Source organism: Netta rufina, assembly GCF_964035555.1.
Source record: "Netta rufina genome assembly, chromosome: 3".
NCBI classification, from domain to species: domain Eukaryota; kingdom Metazoa; phylum Chordata; class Aves; order Anseriformes; family Anatidae; genus Netta; species Netta rufina.
The window spans coordinates 72702920-72720652 of record NC_140125.1 but is presented as its reverse complement, the minus strand read 5'-3'; the positions used below and the strand labels follow the sequence as shown (position 1 = coordinate 72720652).

Here is a 17733-nt window from a genome sequence, read left to right as displayed (position 1 = left end):
CAAACAGGAGGGAAATCTAATGCAGATGATCCTCCAGTTCCCCTAAAATAAAGATTGATGTGTCTGTTTCATGGAGGGATGGGAGAAGAGTGGGCACAAAAGACAAAGTCAATGAGCTTCTCCTCCCTCATCTCATCATATCGAGGTGTATTTGACCTGTCAGTATTGAATTGCCTGACATCACTGTTTTTGCCAGAGTGCTAAGATTTAAGAATGTTAGAGCTTACACTTAAAGTACACAAAACCAAAGACTTGAAGGGATACACAGAATTTGGGTTTGAAGGAGAGAATTTATAAATCTTTAAATGTATGTTTTGAATGCTCTACCACATCCTTTCAAATAAAGGCATCACCACTAATGCGTCAATACCCTCCAGTCCTCCAAGATTCTTCATTCCCATAATATTCTTTGCAGTAACCTAAAAAAATCGTAACTTAAGTGTTTCACTAAGATTCATTATCATTAGAACATGCTTAGAGCAGGAACCTTCATTCCTTTTATAGAACAGTTAACTTTGACTTAAAAAAAAAAAAAATCATTCATATGCTAGAATATTTACTATTCCACTAGAAAATATACACATCTGTGTCCCCAGACTTAGGGAATTTTCCTCTCTACTTCCAAAACATTTTCTACTTTTCTGTTTTTGTAACTGAATGCCTTGCTTTGACTCCATGGCATTAGATTTATCTTGCTTAAACCTCAATCAATTAGCATCCCCTCCCCTCTACAGAATTATATTCATTAAAACATCTTAAAACTGACAACTTCCTATTCTTTCTTCGGCATATTTGATAATGGGCAACATCTTCCCACCTTCACCAGTGCTGCCTGCCTCAGACACCAAGAGAAAACAACTCAGTTCCTGGGAATATTTCACACTGATCTGAGAAACTTTTAATTGAAAATCCACATCAGTGTTAAGGTGGTTAATTAAAATATGCAAAATTCAAGAGACAAGTATCCAGACGGCACTTAGAAAACTAACAAACAAAAAACCAATCAACCAACCAAACCAAAACAGAAACAAAACCAAAAAAAATCCATACACAAAAAAAAAAAGAAAACACTAAGAAAACTGCCTCTTTCTCCCACTCTTTCAGACCTTCTTTTTGGTTGCTGTTGCAGCTGAAGACATTTTCAAGGTCTTGGATGGCGTTTCCTATTGTTCATACCTCCTTTCAAAACATGACCTCACTTATAATTGAGCTTATTTCAAGTCATTAGTACAGCAACTCAACAACTCTTAAGATGTCCCAATTGGTATTATTTTGAAAAGCTAGAGATCTGAAACATCTATGGAAACTCTTACGGCCTTGAACTTCAATTCAGAGGATCTCAAAATATCTCAACATACAAGGCCATGCTTTCACCAAGTTGAAGATCAAAGTCATTGTTCAAATTTGAGTAATAATTTTGAAAAACAGAAGCATACTTGATTTGCAGCAACACACTAATTGATTTTCCCCTTTAAATTCATTCTAAACCGATGCCCAAAAGACACTGTATCAAAATAAAACAAATACAGATTCACTATGGTAAAGGAAGCAGCTGTTTTTTTCCCCAAAAATTGCTTATTGTAGAAACATTTTGCCTGTGAACTGATATAACTCTCTCAGATAAATATTGAAATGCTTCTATTATATCTAATATCAGTTCCCTACTTTCACTTTTTATAGTGAACAAAACTATTTAGATAAAAGGTGACAATAAATACAAGCACAACAGACTATTCTTTTACTGACTCCTAAACACAATAAATTTCTACTGGAATAACTCAGTTTTTACATTTTACATAACTCAGTATTTTACATTTGAGGTAACGAGCTAGCAAGTATCAGACCCAAGAAGAGGCTGACAACTATTTTCCTTCTTTTCCCCTCTCTCCTCTCCTCCCTTTTTTTTTTTTTCCTTTTCACTGAGACCTCTAAACCACATTCTCTTCAATGCCAGATCCAGGAAAAAATGAGCATGCTCGAAATGCCGTGCATCTTTTCTTTCTTATACTTCTAAGAAGTGGCAGTAGATCCTTCTCAACCTTGAAGATTTCAAGCTAAAAGTAGGTTAGTCAAATTTCTAGAGATCTCCTGAAAAAGCAAGAACTCAAGCTGCTATGTGTAATCGATTAAACAGTTGGACTCAGTTGCATAAAGTTCTCAACTTAAAATGTATCAGTATTTCATTTACATCTATTAAATCTCATTAAATAAGGGAAGATCTTATTGCTCCCTACAACTACCTGAAAGCAAGGTGTGGGGAGCTGGGGGTCGGCCTCTTCTCACAGGTAACTAGAGATAGGACTAGAGGGAATGGCCTCAAGTTGTGCCAGGGGAGGTTCAGGTTGGCAATGAGGAGACATTTCTGCTCAGAAAGAGCAGCCAGGTGTTGGGACGGGTTGCCCAGGGAGGTGGTGGAGTCACCGTCCCTGGGGGTGTTCAGGGAGAAGCTGGATGTGGTGCTTGGGGACATGGTTTAGTGGGTGACGTTGGTGGTAGATGGTTGGACCAGATGGTCTTGGAGGGCTTTTCCAACCCTAATGATTTTGTGATTCTCACTGAAGTCAGCATTACGTGGCAGGTATCACCATCTCTAAAAGCTGGCTGAAATTAACGAATGGAACATGAAGCAATGAGAGGATTGCTTTGGAGGAATTAGTGGAAATCCACATCCTCACCCTAAAGCAATGGCATTTGACTTTGCTCGGGTCGGTTAGATGGCTTCATTGTGATTAGCTCTGCTGCTATACAAGGACAAGGCACCATCACAATCTCCTAAATACAGGAAGATTGGTATTACTTTACTCTGAGCAGTAAAGAAAGCTTCACTTTACACGCTTCCCAGTCAAAGAAACAGTAAACAAACCCACATAATGGTCGATCTACAAACCATTCCGAGACACCTGCTCTAACAACTGTGATGATTCACAGCACTCCAGTTAACACGAGTCAGCTCTCCAAGTTATTCTCAAAGGCAGAGCTTTTAGAGAAAAATATCCGAACTTCCAAAACAGCTTACCAGAAAAGATCAAAATGCTAACCTACTGATCATTCCTCTGTCACTCGTCTACAGAATGAAAATGGATAAAAGTTTGGCAGGATGCCCAAAAGATAATGCAGGAGCAAGCCAAGTAACTGGTATCTTTAGAGCAACATTCTCTTTTAGTCAGGTACGGGGTCTGCAGATACTTTGAAGACATCTGATTTAAGAGCTTATGAGTCCAAAGCCAAAGCTTAAGATAAAGTCTAGAGAAAAGAAAGAAAAAGAACAACTTCTCATATTAAACATCCTTTGTACACAAATCTCTGGCCTGTTAGATCACACTCGTTGAAATAATTTGCCTACTTCACACAAGCAAAAGAGGTTTAGGAATCCAGCTTGAACTCCTTACAACCAAAGGAAAACAGTTTTCTTTCAGGCATGCCACAATATTGCTTTGGATAACAAAGATAAGCAACAACCACTTTTGAAACAGCACATTTCTCTTCTCTTCAATACTTGCCCACAGTCTTGTTTAGACTCAAGAGCCTGTAAGGACATAAGACAACATGGGAGGTTGCAGACAGCAACGAGATAACCTCTGAGCCTCCTCTTCTCCAGACTAGACAAACCTGGTTTTGTTGGCCTCCTCCGGAGGCTTTCAAGGATTTTATCATCCTTTTTATACTGTGGAGCCCAGAACTGCACGCAATCTTCAAGGTGAGGCTGCACCAATGCTAAACGTAGTAGGAGAATAAGCTCTTTTGGCCGGTTGGCTAAGTGAAAAAGTAAGTAATGTGATGAGCTAATGCACCAGCTGGAAAAGGTAAAAATATGCTCCAAACCCCTTATCTAAATCAAAATTACAGAATCGATTATGTTGGAAGGGACCTCAGAAGACTACATGGTCAAACTCCCTGCTCAAAGCTGGGTTAACTTCTGAAAGAACAGAACTTCCAACGACATACTCCTTGCCCTCTGGGAACCAACTTGCCTTAGCACTTTGCTTCCTTTAATTAACCACTCTCGTGCTTCTCCTTCCACAGTGTCTGACTTCTGTTCCTTGGAATTACTTCTCATTCAGGTTTCTTCTGTTTATCACAGTTGGACTAGATGATCTTGGAGGTCTTTTCCAATCTTTATGATTCTATGATCAACAAAAAAAGAGCTCCTTCCTAGGTGTTTGGTCTGCTTCCCTCTGTCAGGAGGCAGGAAGGCATTTCCAGTCGAGCATATGATTAGCAAATACACGATATCCAACTACAAGTATGAGCCTGAAGTTTTCTATGGATATGGAGGCAGACTGATAAACGAGCACTGTGTCCCAATGTTCTGTATCCTGTTACACTTGCCTATTTGAAAGAGGTATTTCCACTAGTGTAATACTTGTTCTCATAGTAATATTCGCTTCTCTGCTTTTTTTTTTTTTTTTTTTTTAAAACTCCTTGAAGCTAGAATAAATTTCAAGAACCTTAGATTAGTAAACTGTAGTTTGGTATCTAAAAGGCAGAGGCCAGCCCTGCAGGTTTTGACTCCTCTGATTTCATTCTACATCATTGAAGCTTGCCATGCAAACAAAATACAGTATTTGTGCCAGGTAATCGGTGAATTTGGGGTTGTAATGGCAAGTATATAGTTAAGTAACGAGTCTAATAGTTACACAAACAGTTTTATGCCCATGAGATGAGGTGCGTTGCATAATGGATACTGCAAGATGCTGCTGTGGAGATCTATTAACACAGCCTGCAGCTGATGACATACATTGACTGTAACAGTGAAAGTTATTTCTAATGAAAAAATAAAAGCAAAAGTCATGCAATAGAGAGAAAGAACAGAGAGAACTCCCAGTGAGTGTCTGGGAAGAGTACAAAGCTGTCGACACAGGACGTGTCTCCCCAGTGCAAGAGGCCAGGAAAGTCAACAAGACAATGATGGCAATTTGGATTTTTCTATGTTATTTCCCAGCATAGTATCATTTTCATCAGACCCACTCAAATGCCCAATTGTGTCCCCCACCTTTATTTATGAATCTGTGCTGACAGGAGTATGTTAACCAGGTGCAAATGTTGCACCTTCACTGGTCATTCAGCTTCTGTCAAAATCTATTACTGGCTAATAATTATTAAGTATTTAAAGACTTATCTGCTTTGCTGTTTGATTTTCTGGTACATAAACTAAAGCCTACAAAACGAAGAGGCAAGGAAAGCAGGGGAAGAGAAGACCTTCTCACACCAGTTCTAGTTGCTTCCCATGAGAACCTGCCATAACAACACTATCAGAATGTGCAGGTGCAAGGCCACAAGAGCAACACTACAAGAACAACAGCACGAGAACAAGACATTCAAAGTACTGCCACAGCAGCTCTGGAAAACACTGCATCAAATACTCCAGGAAAAAAGTTAGAAAAGTGCAACAGCAGGCCTGCAGCAGCAATAATGCTAAGGCAACTGAGGGTTTTAATGCAATGTAGGACAGGTATATGCCTGTTTTTTTGTTAATGTTTCTTTTAACATTAAAAAAATGCTGATTTTGTTAATGCTGCTTTTAAAAGAAGCCCACAAAAAAAATACACTTCGGGGGCATATCTTGCCTTCTTTTCTCAGCCCCCCAGCTGGGGACTACCAACATCGGCCACATTTTTTATTTATTTATTTATTTTAATCTGATATGACTTCAAAAAGAAAGATTTATATTATGATGTTTTGCAGAATTAAATTATTTAATTTGGATTATTTAACTTGGATTATTTAGAACCTGCTGGCCGACTTCACTTATATGCATGGAACATTTGCCAAGACACAACACATCAATGTTCAGTGTCTGTAACCCAAACACACGTATGCTATGCCAGTGCTTCAGAGCAAAAAATGTAGCCTAAGCTACCCTCTCCTACAGATAAGTAACGCTTTGGGAAACACAGACATAACCATAATCATACAAGACTTTCTTTCAGAATTATTGAAATAACATTTGTTTGCTGGTAGCATGCCACTGGAATTTTACAAATCAGAAAAAGAAAGAACAGAGAACCAAACATGAACAACAATCTACCTGTAAAGATGCAGCTGCAAAAATAAGATTCAGGTTAATGACAGAAATTTGTGTTTTTAAGCACATTCTTATGATCAAATAAAATTAAAAAAAATATATATATATTTATCATCATTATAAATCCCACCTTTGAGAGAAGATTTTTTGAACTGATGGTGTAGCCTTTAAGGCTCTCGTGCAACTTCTGCAGGTGCTGCACAACTCTTCTTTGCTGCTCATCATTCCTCAGCTCTTCTTCTTTAATCAGGAAGTCGTAATGTTCCAAAGGTCCACTGCAAACCAACAAGGCTCTAGCGTTAGCATCTGTAAGAGTACCAGAGACTGTCTTCTCATCTGCCACCTGACTCGTGTATGCTGTAAAACGAAAAGTAGACTTTTAATGGAGAAGTTATGAGAAGCACCCTCTTATATTCATAAAAACCACACATTGTTAACAGTTTTTGCAAAGACATATATATATTACTTGCCTAGACAACCACTAGAGTATGTTACCCCTTTATTTTTTATTAAATCAACTTCTTACTACAAAACAACGTTAGTATATCTTAACACTTTTACTAATTAAAAAACACACACAAAAATTCCAGCTGGAAAGTTGGTAAAATTTGGATGAGCTGTTGTGAGGGAAGCATTGACATCTCTGTTGCAAACTGGGGCAAAACCACTTAAAAAATTCTCTCGGAGTGCATTTTTCTGAATAGATTAATCCTTTAGAGAGGTGGGCTGAAAGAGACAGAGTTTAAAAGCTACCAAACAAGACCAACTATGAGTTTTGTAAGCATGTTTGAGGAGTCAAAGACCACAGTAAACAACCCAACAACTGTGAAGCCCTGCTGGCATTATCTTCTCCTTAGAAGAGACAGGACCATGCCCAAGCAGAAATTGTTTAAATTTAAAAATAAGTCACAATCACCAGGCATGAAATGAGATATAACTAGGAATAAGAGAGCAAGCTTACAGAGAATGCTTGCTAAATCAGTAGGATCAGACACCTAACAATAGAATTCGTTGAAAAGGCGTTTATGAAGAGGTGTTGCTTATGCTGTAATTTCAAAGCTTGAGTATAATCATGAGTAACATAATTTGTACCAATGACAAAAGAAACAGATTTGGAAAAACATGGAGCAGACAGAACAATGTCAAATAATTTGAACATTGCTAGATCCATTGAAAGTCACCCTTTAATGCTTCAGGTAAGCTCCCTACGCAACATAACAGCCTCCAGCAGGTTTCTTACAGGCCTCCTGGATGGCGAGTGAGGTTCAAAAACACACCAAAAAATGAAACTACTGTGATCTTCAGAAAAAGACAAATTCAGAAAAAGTCATAGGTCAGTCAAGACAGATCTAAACCACAGCAAAATACCGGAATGAGTACAGACAGGATTGTGATTTTTTTGTAAAGCACTTAACAACATGATAAATGACAGGCAACACAAACTTCTCAGGAGCAAGGAGTTTTCCTCTCTGACCACATAACACACTCAGAAAAAGGAAAACCATCTTAATTGCACTAAAACTTCTGTCTTTGGGTCTCACAGTGTTCTCCTAAATAAAGTAGGAACGCTAGATTCAAGTGAAATACCTTTTAAGCAGGTACAAAACAAGCTAGGAAAACTATCCATAATGAACGGGTACTACAATTAAACAAGATACGTGTTTCCAATCGAGTTTCAGAATCCCAATTGTACAAAAAGCCTAATACAAATAGAATATAGTGAAAGCAGGTATTGTGCTTAGGACGGATGAATAACTGAAATTAAGAGATAGACAACGACCAACTGAAGAGCAGCTCTGCAGAAAAAGATCCAGGGCTATGCTGGATCACAGACTGACAGCAAAACCTCACCGTGACACTACTCCGTATGGGATAAAGTACTCCGAGGTGTGTGTGTGTGCATGTTTGTGTATATACAGATACAAGGGGCAAAACATAAGCACAAATTAAATAACCCTGCTCTATTCAATACTGGTATGATCTGCCCTGAAACACCCTTAAGTTTTCTCACCATATTTCACAAAAGGTACAAACTCAAAGGAGAGAGTAGACTTTTAAAGTAGTATTTGTTAAACCATGGGTCACAACCCACAGAGGTGGTGTAGGAGGGCTCAAATGGGCAGAAGAATTTAAACTTGTCCCAAATATTTTTTTAATTGATCGATTTTATCCTTTTATAATATAACTTTATTCATTTATTTATTGTAAGACCTTCATGTCTCCAAAGCAAAAGTCACTGGTTACATCTGTAGTCAGTAATTTCACCAAGTTCTTCCATCCTGAAGGAGCTGAGTTACTGCTATGAATTAAAAGTAATTAGATCATCCATAGCTGAAGAGATCTCAGAGAGCTGAGTTCAGAGTTTGTCATTGCAACAATTTCAATAAAACCTTTACAGAAGACTAAAGAAAAGCACATAGCTATCTCCAGGTACATAAACAGTAATGATTAAAAAAAAAAAAAAGGAAATAAATGGTAAACTTAATTAAGGCAGTGAATGAACTGACTGATGAAGAGAGAATTTTAAGATTAAGTCTGACAAAAATCTATCAGGAACAGGTCAGTGACACCTGACCTGCATCCAAACAGAAGCAGGGATGGGGAAAAACAGATTATCTTATTTTTTCAACCATTTACTGCTACATAAAGTCAATTGTCATCTGTACATCTAAATCACATGTTGCCTTCACAACACACAGAGCTTGATGTCCCTAAGAGGCAGCCAGTGCCCCACTGCACCTACCTGTAAAGCCCACTCCTTACCACAAGATTAGAAGGGGAAAAAAATAAAAATAAAAGCTGACTTGGGGATAAGAAAGCATTTGTGGCTCATGACTTTCCTGGCTATGGACAGAGCACACCAGCAGGACTTCTCAGAAGTGTGGGTTTTGTCTCAGGTTACGCGTACTTGCAGCTAGCCATCCCGGGAATGGGAATAAAATACTTTGTCATTAACAGATGACAGAGATGAACAGGATGTGCAAGTGATGACAGAGGGTGTCATGGCACAAATTACTCACTCTTCTCCTAAAACAATATTGAATGGTAGGATTTAGATGTGGTGGGGTTACCGACAGACATGCAGTAACTGGTAAGTGTTAAATTCAAAGGTGTAGCTGCAAAGCAAAGTCAGATGTCCCTAGAAAGAAAATAAAAGGGGTTTTAGAGGTAGGTCAACAGAAGACAAGCTATTCAAATGATAAATGACAGAGAGAAACAAAATACAGGTCTTCCATTCTGAACTGTATTTTGCGGGACAGGCTGCAAAACCATTCACACCACTAAAGCTCCTCACTAATCACTCCCTGAATGGATAAAGAAAAGGAATTTTTAGAAATTTTAATATATGGCAGAGGAATAGCAGACAATTACCTTCCATCATTGCATACCAAGGAAACTACTGCTTCACTAGGAATCACTTACACATAATTCAGTGCATTAGTCCTAGCAGCCTTCCCTATGTCGCAAAAACTCACTTTCTCTCCTACTACTTCACATATTCATGTTACATAAACTGTTACTTCCTTGTATTAGTTCCCTTTTGAAATGTTTAAAGACAGAGAAACCACTTTCTATTTCTATGTATTTTTCTAGTTACATTGAGCTTTTCTGTAGTTGTACCTCATTACTCAGTTTTACATAAAACAACGTAAAGCTAGAGCTTTGTGCTTATACATAATCTTTCCTACCCCCAGGGTAGGCTACAGTGTTGGATTTTCTCACATTTTGCCTAAAATTCAATGCTAATTTAAGAATTGCCACTGGCTTGCAACTTCGAATTGCTGTTCCTGAAACATAAGCATTAATCCAATCTCATTTTACTTCAAGCCACAAAACTAGTTGCTTGCCTTTGCCTTTCTGCTTGCCTACCCAAGCATCGCAGGTCAAGTTTTAATAGCGACCTACTGCAATACACATCCACCAAAAAGGTCCTTCTTGGAAAAATCTGAGGGAAAAAAAATCATCAAAGACAATAAAAACTTATTAATGCTTAATGGAAATGCCAATCTGAAACTATAACAATTTCCCTTAAAGTGACTTGCTTAGGATACTTTCAATAAAGTAGCTTTCATTTATCACTGCAAAGATAAGTACCCACAGAAAAAAATAAAATAAAAGTGTTCTTAACTCCAAAGACCTTCTGCTCTGGAAAACAGCAACAAATTGAAAAATTAATCAGTATGTTGTCGAGCTTTCCTACTGCCACTTAGAACTTCAGCCTGAGACGGCACAGGAAAAAGGCAGACGAGTTTCAATGGCACTGCTTCTGAGAGCAATAGTCACAGCTGAGGCAGGCACTAGAGTTATTTCTGTAAGAAGACAATCTGAAATGGAAGCTGGGTCGTAGCGTATCATAAACTGATCTTGACAGGAGGATGAGAGCACAGAAGGGTGACTGAGAAAAACACCACTCACCCTGGTAAATCTCTTCTTTCCTCTCCGAGTAGCTGGATTTCATTATGTACGGTACTGACCTGTGATGTCTCGTCTATCGGAAGAGAATTCCCATGACAAAAACCCCAGCAGGCCCTTGTCTCTCCTGTGTTTGAGGGGTAGGAAAAGAACCTGGGCTTCCCTAACACACATTTCACCTTTTGTATCTTTCTATGAGGGCAGAAGCCAACACCCTGAAAACTGACATTAATAAATTCAGAGTTATGCAAAAAAGATCTTGTGCCTTTAAAATGATTCTTCATTACTCAGAGAGGAAAAAGTGTTGTACTCCACAGATTAATTCAAATTTGGTCTGCAAGATCCCTTACTGCTATTGAACAAAGCATCTTTTAAACATGTTGTTAGAACTGTGAACCTTGAATGAAATTACATGTAAAAGAAATATAAAGAAAAAAAAAGGGAAAACCATGAAAAGATAGATAATATTCAGCTAAAGAAGCAAAGGTTAGACAAATGAAACCCAATTCCTATTGCAAAAGGTAAATTAAGCTTCAGATTATGATATTCCCTTCGCTACAGTGTCAGTCAGGTACAGTACACTTGTAAATATGTATTATTAATTTTGTAAACAAAATAAAGTTGAAACAAACCCTTCAAGGGACAGATTATGAAAAAAGTATGTTTAACCTTTGTTCTGTATGTATGTATCGTGAGAAAGATCAGAAATAACTTTCCTTTATGGCGCTTAAGGCTAGAAGACAGCATCGACCTTTTTAAGTATTAGGAACAGTTACATTTGTCTAATTACCCCTACCCTCATAAACTGTGCTTGATTACAGCACGTTCTGAAGAAAATACATTGCAAAGACGCAAGAGATAGAGAATTAACCACTTCCTATGATATTTTGCTGTAGTGGTTAATCGCTATTAGCCTTAAGAGACAGAAAATACTTCCAGTTAATACTTGTTGAAGAACTGCCGCTAAACTAATGTCACCCTTGGGGGCGGGGGGTGCTGTAATAGAAGGCAACTTTTAGAAATCCTTCAATATACAGCTGTTCTTCAATATACAGCTGCCGAAATGAGCAGATCAAATCAGCAAAGGCAGCTTGCCACTAGGACACCAGAGCAAGGACTGAGGCTGTCCCCTCTCTCGTCTTTGCCTCATGTGACCTTAGCTGAACCACTTAACCCTTATTTAGCCTTCTTACAGTCCATTCACTAATATATGAATATATATTTACTATTTAAACTTCTTGAGAAACATGAATGTTACAGCAGAAGTAGAATTCTGTTTTTTTCCATAGATATCTGTGTTATTATTATTATGAAAATACGATTTTTTGTACTGTTTCCATGCACAGCCCAATTAACAACCTCAGCTAGCGATGAAGGATGTGGAATCTTGTGAGGGAAACTGCAGCTTTGCACAAATATTACTCGTGAAATCTTTTAATTGAAGAAAACGCATGAAGAAGCAGGGACACCTCCCCCCAGCCCAGGCTGCCCAGAGCCCCATCCAGCCTGGCCTTGAGCACCTCCAGGGCTGGGGCACCCACAGCTCCTCTGGGCAGCCTGTGCCAGTCCCTCACCACCCTCAGAGCGAACAATTTCCCCTCTTTTACCTTAAACCCATTCCCCCTCATCCTCTCTCCGCTCCGCTCCCCCGGCGGCTCCCGTTACCGACACAACCCCTCTCGGAGAAGCCCCCCTCGCCCCGTGCCCCCCATCCCAGCTCCCTCCTGCCCACCCCCGGTCTCCGAGCCCCTGCTGTCGCCCTCCCTGCCCCGCCGGGGCCGACGGCACCGACCTCTCCTCACGGCGGCGGCCCGCGCCCGAGCCCGCAGCAGGCAGCGCGCAGTAACCAAGGGCGACACGGGCGCCGCCATCTTCTCGGCGCTGGGGGTGGAGGGGGGGGGTGCAGCGGGGAGCGCTGGGAAATGGAGTCCCGGGGCCAGGCACCTGAGGGGGGAGGCCGCTGGGGGCAATTCTCACAGCTTAACGTCTTTTTATTTATATATATATATATATATATATATGACGTCTAGTTTGTGTTATTTATTTCCCTTTAAATGTGTAAAATGTAACGGAGAAATATTCCTGGTCAGAGGCAGATTCCCCTCTACACACAGCTATACAATCGCTTTTATGCACGTGAACATACATTTAAACAACAACTGCGAGATATATTACCTTAAAAGCAGATTTCCCCATCCTAGATGCTGACAGAGCCTCGTAGGGTCAGCTACTGTAAGGCTTCTCCTTGGCAGAAGCAGCTCAGCTGCCCATTTGGTGCTCTTGGGAGCTCCATGAAAGCGAGCAGGCAGCTGGCTACCTCATCCAACCACTTGCATTTGGACTTTTTATATAAAGTTTTTTGTTGTTGTTGTTTTTGTTTTTTTTACACAAAAGACACCATGCAAAAGAAGTATACACTCCTATGAAAGGGCACTAGCATTCAGGAGTCATTCACCATAATATTTACCTGTTTGCTGGCTGGCCCTCCTCCATTCCTGTCAGAAACACACCCAAAAGTGTGTTTTGAAGTGTGTGGCTTCAATAGATGTTAACTACTGAGTGCACAAGAAACAGATAAATAATGTCTTTTTGTGGTAAAAGCACAAATGAAAGACTTTCATTTATTTTTGGCTTTGCAACATCAGAATGCCTATAACTTATTCTACAGTTAAATTTCAGCACAACATGAGAAAGTGTACGAGTCATTTTTATAGAACACTATCCAACAGTTGCTTTTTTTTTAATAAGAGTATAGCAAAATATCACATCAAAGCACTAAAGAACTCATTGCAAACAAAAGTAAATTATGCTGAATTGTATTGCTGATTTTTAAAATAATGTTTATGATCTTGAAAATATTAACAGTGGTTGAAGTTATCTTCTAACATGTTCAGCTGTTTTAAAATACATAGTTGCACCAGAGACATCTTCAATGTTATACACTTAATTAAGTAGTGAACTAAAATGCCAATTTATCACATCTTAAAAGAGCTGTTTTCAGTGCATTTTCTTTCATCTTTCCTTTATTGGGCATTTATTGGTTTTGACTCATTCTAGCACGTTACAGCTATCAACACCTGTGCCCATTTAGGAATGAATTTCAGTATAAATCATAGTGAAGTGAATAGACATTTCAAAGATGCATTGCAATTGTTGCAATATTTTTAGAATCTCAGACAAGGAAACAAACAACTTCAGTAAAAGTGATTTAAATAACAAATATCTTTATAAACAGCTTATCTCCTTCAGAACAAAGAATAAACAAGGCAACAAGAGCCGTTCTTTTTCTTCCATTATTAACTTGGATCACAATACGATTGGGTGAAATGTCAAGAATAATTGGAGAAAATGACAGCATAATCTTCAGCAAAAACATCTGATTTATTTAAATTGTCACTGTTTTTCTTTTTTTTTTTCTTAACAGATTCTCTGTTTAACCTTGTTATCCAAGACAGCATATAAAAACTTCCCATTTGTGTCTGTTCAGACATCTTCTACCTAACTCAATAAACTCTCTGCAATGCTTCTGTACGTGACAAACTTTGAAATGCCACGATATACTCACTGTATTGCACACCTCAGGAACTGAATCTGTATTTGTCAAAATCACATTTTGGTGGTAACCTAAAAGAACACAAGTTTGAACAGTACTTCTATAGATTATTATGGTTGATGGCTTGTAACTGCACAGATCCATTCTGGAGGACCTTTGTACACTTCATTCACCATCTCTGTCCCTTTATTCACCTCCAGAAAAGCAAAGTTTTAACAGTGTAGAAATTAGATTGATGCCTGTTTAACCCAGCCACATTATTAGTCTGCCAGCTAACCAAAAGTATAGGTGGTCCTCAATAGGAAAAAGAAAAACAAGGGCATAATAAAAGGCCTCCTCTGGCCTCTGGAGGTATGAACTTCACTCCTTTGTAAAGACAGGTGTGCATGAGGAAGTATGTGTCCAAGGATCTTTGTATCTCTTCCAGACCTCTTTGTGTCTGTTCCAGACCTCCTCTGAAATCCTGCAGAGGCAGATCAGGGTTTACCTGCCTGCAAAGGTCCAAGATGTTCCCACCACAGGAATGTCTTGGGCTCCCATACATGTAGGTACTTTGGGCGCAGGCCTGATCATTCACCCTACTCTAGGAAAATGGATTTTGTGGCTTGTTTTCATTAACAGAGTTTCCATCAAAAGCCACTCTTCTGGAGTTATTACAAAACACTCTCGAATAAACTTGATTTTAGCTTCATCTATTCTGACGAAAACAAATACGCAATTAATAGTCTGCGTTACTAATCTGATTAATTAAGCTGCAAAAATGTTCTCAGATTTATGGACTTGGAGCCATTTTTACATGTCTGTTTACAGTTTGGATTTCAGTCAGATCAAACAGCTGCTTTTGGAACAAGGGGTTCAGAAAATACTTGTCAGCTGTAAGCAGGTGGATGCCATTTTGAAGAAGAAAGAATCTAAAAGTATATATGCAGATCATCCCTGTAGAAAGGGATAATATCATGTAAAAAGGGGGAAGAGGAATTGAATATAATAGTTAATCTATGTGTATATTACAAATTATATTTATACACTAAATATTCTTATCTGGTAGGTAAGGACTAATGAAGATATCCAAAGACCATGCTTCAAAGCACTGGCTGCTAGTGCAGGGATCAGAAAGTCGTTTTTCCACATAAAGCGTTGCAAAATTAGTATAATTAGTTCATGATTTTATGTTATTTTTGCCTTATCCTGAGTCAGCATTCCTCAAAAATTTTGACGAAATATGCTTGTGTTTGACTAACTTGGGCACTTGTCACAAGGCTAGAGAATTCCAGCTGGATAACAGAGCAATTTGGTTTCCTTTCCAGTTAAATGTATTTTTTTTTTCTTTTAAAAACAAACAACAAACTAATTAAGAAGTATCACTGTACCAAATTTAAGAATTAATCATACGTTCATACTTGCTTCTATGGATGCATGCCAGGAGACTGTGGTGTATCGCCACTTGAAGTTATGCCAGCAAATCTTTTGTCATAGCTAAATAAATAATGTGTAGTAACACATCCACGAGTACCTAACCTCCTGGTTGTTCCTCTGAATGCTTGATTTCTTGCAGATAATCTTTGGACTGACAAACACAGCTGACCTCTCTCCCTTCAGATTTGAAATTTAACTCAAAGTTCATGTCAGACAAGGAATTAAACTTTCTTTTTGAATTTATGCTCATCTTTTCCATCCTGAGAGAAGAACTTCTGCAGCAAGCAGAAACAACTAAAGAGAGTGTAAATCTCATAGTTGACAAAAAGAAATCTGAACCATGATTCAAAATAAACGAACACATTCTCTGAGGGGCAGAAAGAAACAAGGGAGCTCACAGGACTCTGATTTTCCCTGCACCTTCAATCCCTCCTCTTTGCCTAGTTAGCCAGCCAGTGTGGCATACGTGCTTTCATGGTGGGGCTAGCCAGGTCTGAGGATTTCTATCCAAATCCAGTTAAGATCATGGGAAAACACCAACAACAAAAAAAAACAACCAAACTAACAGAAAAAGAGAGATGGGAGACCTTACCAAACGACTGTAACCTCCTTACTTACCAATACTGTTGACACATGGGCACTAAAATGTTCGCTCCCTGTCACTTGCCTCCATCTGGCTCTCCACCACCAGTTGTCTCTGTTAGGAAAGGCAGACAGAACAATGCTGCTAAGACAATATGCTGTGAGAAAAGCAGTCAGCTTAAGGCTGACTGCTAATAGTATTTACTCGGCGTGAGAACAAATTATATTCATCTTACGCTCACCAACTTCCCAAGTGTGCAATATTAGGCACTTTTTAATTCTTTTGAATGGAAAATGAAACGAGGCAGGCAATATATTATACTTACGATAGGACCAGTGCTCTGCTGTATTTTCATGCTCACAGTCAGATGTGGTAGCAGAGGTTTTGCAACAAACAAAAGTGCATGCAGATGTGTGCATAAGTAATCTCAGTAGGATTCACGAGTTCTTCTTGCCTTGCTGCAAAACCAGTTTAATAACTAGTCTAATTCAGGTGAGGCTTCTTTTCGCTGCCGCTATTTAAAACTCTGTCAGCTTAATTTCTGTTTGTAATTATGAAGTGAAGAGTTGGCAGCTATTAGCAGAAAGAACGGAAGTAAGGAAGATGTACTAGTAAGGGTGAGAATTACACTGGGGGAGTGATGAGCAAGAAATCCGGAGAAAAGTTACCAAGCAAACCACCTACTGCATTCTGGTTATGTGGATGGGTTATTTTTGTACCTTGGGTTCATGTCGTCTTCTCGATTATCTTTTGATTATCATAGTCAACCCCTAACGAAACTTGCTGGATGGTAAATTTGGGTCTCCTGGGTGTGATTTGTGGGAAACCTGGCACTTGGCCTACTGCCTAGACACAAATTCATAGAAAAAAATACTATAACTAGTTTTTCTACGGGCTCATTTTACCTGGATCGCAGTTGAGTGTAGTCAAATAGAGTGTACTAGAACTCTCTCATAAGGAAGATAGGAAAATTATATATATATTTATTTATTGGAGGGGTAGGGGCACTGTTAGCAGGTATGTACATAAATACACAAAAATCAATCTGGAAGGGCCCTAGAGTCACTTAGAAATATTAGCAGCGGGTTAACATGATTTATGTTTATTGATGCTTTAGGTGAAACAAGAAGGCGAGCTTTCCGCTCCTTTTGGCAGTGTCTCCTTTACAGTAACGCACTATTTGCTTGAGCTTTTCGGCTTCGTTTTTATTGTGCACCCCAACGACAGCAAGGGGGAAAACCAAATGTTGTGCGTTTGATACTGAGGTGTCGCTGCTAATTAATTACCCAAATTACCTCAGGACGCCACTCCCCCCCCCCCCCCCCCCCAAGCTCCCCTGCACCCCAATGGGGCCAGGCCCAGCACTTGACCTCTGCTATGCTCCTGGCCAATACACCAACCAACCCTAGACCTCCCCGCCATAAGGAGCAGCGCTAATGCCGGCGGGCGAGGAGCTGCCCCTCACAGTTCCCCGTTATTTTTGTTCTATCTCCCTAAAAAACCCCCTCTTTGGCTTAAACCCCACAGCCCGCGGGCGGGCCCGAGAAACTAAGCTCTGCCAGCCGCAGGGGACGCCGGGACTTGTAGTTCGGAAGGCGGGCGCAGCCAGAGGGGGGGCGCGGCGCGAGGACTACAACTCCCAGGCTGCCTCGCGCGCGGGCGGCGGGCGCATCCGCCGGCGGCGGCGTGGGTGCGCGTTGCCGGGCAGGGGCGAGAAGAGAGGCGGGCGGGCGGCAAAGAAGG

General features: G+C 39.7%; 1 protein-coding gene across 2 annotated transcripts in view; it reads right to left on the bottom strand.

Moving 5' to 3' along the window:
• Positions 1-12325, bottom strand: part of AFG1L (AFG1 like ATPase) — a 65709-nt gene extending 53384 nt beyond the window's left edge. For both annotated transcript variants that reach the window (XM_084283716.1, XM_084283717.1), the window contains exons 1-2: positions 12231-12325; positions 6156-6382 (exon numbers count right to left, since the gene is read on the bottom strand). In XM_084283716.1, coding sequence (XP_084139842.1) covers positions 6156-6382; positions 12231-12309 — 306 coding nt within the window. In that variant the 5' untranslated portion in view covers positions 12310-12325. The remainder of the gene's footprint in view (positions 1-6155; positions 6383-12230) is intronic.
• Between the last annotated feature and the right edge of the window lie 5408 nt (positions 12326-17733).